Source organism: Oreochromis niloticus, linkage group LG10 (genome assembly GCF_001858045.2).
Source record: "Oreochromis niloticus isolate F11D_XX linkage group LG10, O_niloticus_UMD_NMBU, whole genome shotgun sequence".
Lineage (NCBI taxonomy): Eukaryota > Metazoa > Chordata > Actinopteri > Cichliformes > Cichlidae > Oreochromis > Oreochromis niloticus.
The window spans coordinates 30,253,968-30,257,717 of NC_031975.2; the positions used below are offsets into that span (position 1 = coordinate 30,253,968).

Genomic DNA, 3,750 nt, shown 5'->3' on the forward strand with positions numbered 1-3,750 from the left:
TTTAGTTTGTTTTTTGTCTGTTTGGGAGCTGACACAGTCTCTATGGAGATTTTTGGGGGGGTAGCAGGAGGAGAGAAGCTGCAGAGAGGCGTGTAAGACTGCAACTCTGCTTCCTGGTCCCAACTCTGGATAGTCATATTTTGGGGGGTTAAATAAATTGGTCCATAGTTCTAGAAATGAGAGCTGCTCCATCCAAAGTGGGATGGATGCCGTCTCTCCTAACAAGACCAGGTTTCCTCCAGAAGGTTTGCCAATTATCTATGAAGCCCACATCGTTTCTGGGACACCACTCAGACAGCCAGCAATTTAAGGAGAACATGCGGCTAAACATGTCACTCCTGGTCTGATTGGGGAGGGGACCAGAGAAAACTACAGAGTCCGACATTGTTTTGGCAAAGTTGCACACCGATTCAATATTGATTTTAGTGACCTCCGATTGGCGTAACCGGGTGTCATTACTGCCGACGTGAATTATGATCTTACTGTATTTACGTTTACCCTTAGCCAGCAGTTTGAAATTTCCTTCAATGTCGCCTGCTCTGGCCCCTGGAAGACAATTGACTATGGTTGCCGGTGTCTCTAGCTTCACATGTCTGAGAACAGAATCACCAATTACCAGAGTTTGACCCCCGGCGGGTGTGTCGCCGAGTGGGGAAAAACAGTTAGACACAGAATACTTGCTTAACAGCCAAGTATTCTGCTTGTAGAATATTACTTGTTACAGCTTTATTAACAGGATTGTTTGCACTTTTTTTTACATTTTTCTGAATAAATCTTAGTGACATGGCAGCCATCGATTACATCAGCCCTGTAAACCTAGATGATGCGGTGGACAGTGGAAACGAGTATCCCTAAACACCTCCTGGAGACCACCCAGTATCATGCTCCACTCACTGGCTGGGAACACAAACCAAGGTCTCACTTGTGGCACCTCCATCTCTCTGGTCCTGGTCCAGCAGATTCAGCAGCACTGCCAGAGACTTCCTGCTCAGCCAAAGATCAGGCCTGGTTAAAAGTACCTGTGTATACTGGGACACTCTGTTAATCCAGGGTTTTAATAATAATTACAAAACCTGTTGTGTTTTTTTTTCCATGTTATTTACTCTGTTTATACATGTTAATAATTGAGATAAAAATGTTGTACATAGTTTGAAAAAAAGAATTCAAATAAAGTTTAAGCATTCACAATGATTTTTATTTACAGAACTTTACACATTTTTTTTCAACAAGTTTTTCCAATAACCCAAACAGCCTGTCCATTCTCTGTCTTGCTTCCTCTGCTCTTCTTTCCTCAATTTCCCTCTGCAACCTCATATCTTCTCTGATCAAATCCAACAACTCGCTCTCCCAGTTCCTCTTTCTCTTTTCCCTTCTTGGCTCCAGCTGGCCATCATCCTCTTGCTCCTCCTGATCCCACGCTTGGTTTCCTACTGCTGAACTGGGACCTGGAGTGTTGTCCTGGATGGAGGTAATTAGGACTTGAGGTCTGGTGGAAGGCCTCTGTCCTAACACTTCATCCATAAGGGCAAACCAGGGCCATGTAGCAGCAGTGGGCTTCTCACTCCCTCCCTCGCCTGACCCTGGATACTTGCAATCCTAAAGGCAGAGGAAATCAAAAGTGGTGTTAACAAAAACAGCAACAGTACACGTTTACATGAATAAGTTTAATAACTCATAGTTAAAAATCCATATTTGAATACGACTGTACATACTTTGTATTTTTTTTTTAAATTGTCCCATTTTTTTTTGGCCTGTAACGGGGTGATTTTTCCCAGCAGGCCCATCTTCTCAAGAACTGCCCTAACAGACAGAAAGCAACAGAACATGTCGATCATGTTAATCCCTGAACAGCATCCACAGCAAAATATACTAAAAAGCACGCTCCCTCATGCCTAACAGATTTACTGTTACTGTACCTCCAACCCAGAGCGGCTGAGTGTTTAGCACCGGTGAAAAGGTGCTCGTTGTCTCCGCGGAGTTTAATAAACTCCGCCGTCTGCTCTTTGCTCCCTGAAATATAAAAGGACATTGGAGTAAATTCTCGACCATCTCACACTACTGTTTGACGTTTATTCAGCTGTGTGAAAACTATCAGTGTTTTATTTGTTCCTGAGTAAATCGGTTTGGCTGAAATTAAAGTTATAAAGCCAAACAATAACATTTTTAAGTTATCTAAGTGACTTATATATATCATGTTTAACCTGAGTTTGAAAACGATGCGTTTTAATAGTTTCTATATTACGCTTTTCTGGGTCACAAAATAAACTTTTAGGATATGTTCCGGTGAGAATGTAGCTGCGTAAACTTCAAATATCTACTCGATTTATCAAGATAGCCCATATCTGCAAAAGTGCTCCGACGTTTTCGGAGACGTCTGTTACGAACCAGCTCGATAGGTAGCCGCCTCACTAGAGCCGGTGAGAAAAGCGACCTCCCGGCACACCGTTTTCAAACCCCCCGCGGTCTTTCGTTACTCGGGTTAATAAACACGTTATATTAAACTCCACCGAGACAGCTGGTGACGCAAATCCAAAGGCTAGACCGTCTAATTTCACAGCCTCGCAATTGCGGCCTTCTCGGTCTTCGGAGGACCCGGCCCGCATGGACCGCGAAAGCCGGGTCCTCCGAAGGATGCAGCCCCTTAAGTTGCACACAGCTAATATCTTAAAAGTTTATTTTGTGACCCAGAAAGAGTAATATTCAAACTAACCCTTATGTTTAAAAAGAGCGGGATCTCATCTACAGTCACGTAAGTTTAATGACTGTAAAAAAACAACAACTTCACCTTAATATTTAAAATTAAACTCACATTAACTTTAACATCTTAACATTTGTATCGCTCCTTCAAAAATACCTTACATTTAAAAATGTAGGTTTCCTCCGATGCCATCTCTACCGACTCTGTATCTGCCGCCATTGTTGCAAACTGTTACTGGCTGGGCCGCGCTATGAATTCTGGGATAGAATCCGGGGAAATGGAGGACGCATTTGGAGCAGCCTTCGAATTGGACAGCCTTCGTCGCCTGGCTGTGACGTATTAGGCCTTCAAATGCGGCCTCCGAAGGATGCGGCCTAGGAATTGGGACCGGTGGATGACGTGATCAGCGGGAGGAGAACGTGGATCATTCATAAGCTGCGTTCCAATTCAGGTCCGCATTTGAAGGCCGATTACGTCACAGCGACGCAAGGAAGGCTGTCCCAATTCGAAGGCTGCTCCAAATGCTTCCAGAGAGAATCTCTATCTGTTCCACAGGTGATTTCTTATTGGAATTCCTTTGTCAGTGACATTACTTGGAAAAGTGTACAGACAATTCCTAACAAGTATCTTGTAATGAATAAAGTAAAAGAAGTTTCATTCAAAATACTTCACAAATATTATCCTGCTAATCATTATATGACAAAGTTTAAAAGGGACATAAATGTGATCTGTGGATTTTGTGGAAGCCAACCTGAGACTGTGCAGCACCTCCTCTGGATCTGTTCACATGCTAGAACGTTTTGGAAACACTTCAGTAGATTCATTACTGGACAGTTTTACAAGGACGTTACTCTGAAATGAGAAAATGTTGTATTCTGTTTCTTTCGAAGGCAAAAAAAGAAGATGTTTACTTTATAATAAACTTGTTAATTATCTTAGCTAAATTTTATTTCCACAAATGCAAATACAGTAGCCAAAAGCCTAATTTTAAACGCTGCTATAATGATACTCTATCTTACATAAAACTGATTAGTGGATCACTTAATAAAAAG

The 3,750-nt window shown here is 42.3% G+C and overlaps 1 protein-coding gene across 1 annotated transcript; it reads right to left on the bottom strand.

The window, feature by feature from the left end:
- Nucleotides 1-1,173: 1,173 nt before the first annotated feature.
- LOC100691478 (uncharacterized) lies at nucleotides 1,174-3,015 on the bottom strand. The gene is made up of 4 exons (XM_005472321.2): nucleotides 2,860-3,015; nucleotides 1,917-2,010; nucleotides 1,713-1,800; nucleotides 1,174-1,596 (listed from the first exon to the last, which is right to left on the bottom strand). The coding sequence occupies exons 1-4, from the start codon at nucleotides 2,915-2,917 to the stop codon at nucleotides 1,195-1,197; spliced, it is 642 nt and encodes a 213-aa protein (XP_005472378.1). The 5' UTR covers nucleotides 2,918-3,015; the 3' UTR covers nucleotides 1,174-1,194.
- Nucleotides 3,016-3,750: the final 735 nt, after the last annotated feature.

Coding starts and splice junctions, on each gene's coding strand:
- LOC100691478 (XM_005472321.2), bottom strand. CDS start 2,917: ATGGCGGCAGATACAGAGTCGGTAGAGATGGCATCGGAGGAAACCTAC. Junction 2,011..2,859: donor GGAAACCTACATTTTTAAAT/GTAAGGTATTTT, acceptor TTTATATTTCAG/GGAGCAAAGAGCAGACGGCG. Junction 1,597..1,712: donor ATTTAAAAAAAAAATACAAA/GTATGTACAGTC, acceptor CTCTGCCTTTAG/GATTGCAAGTATCCAGGGTC.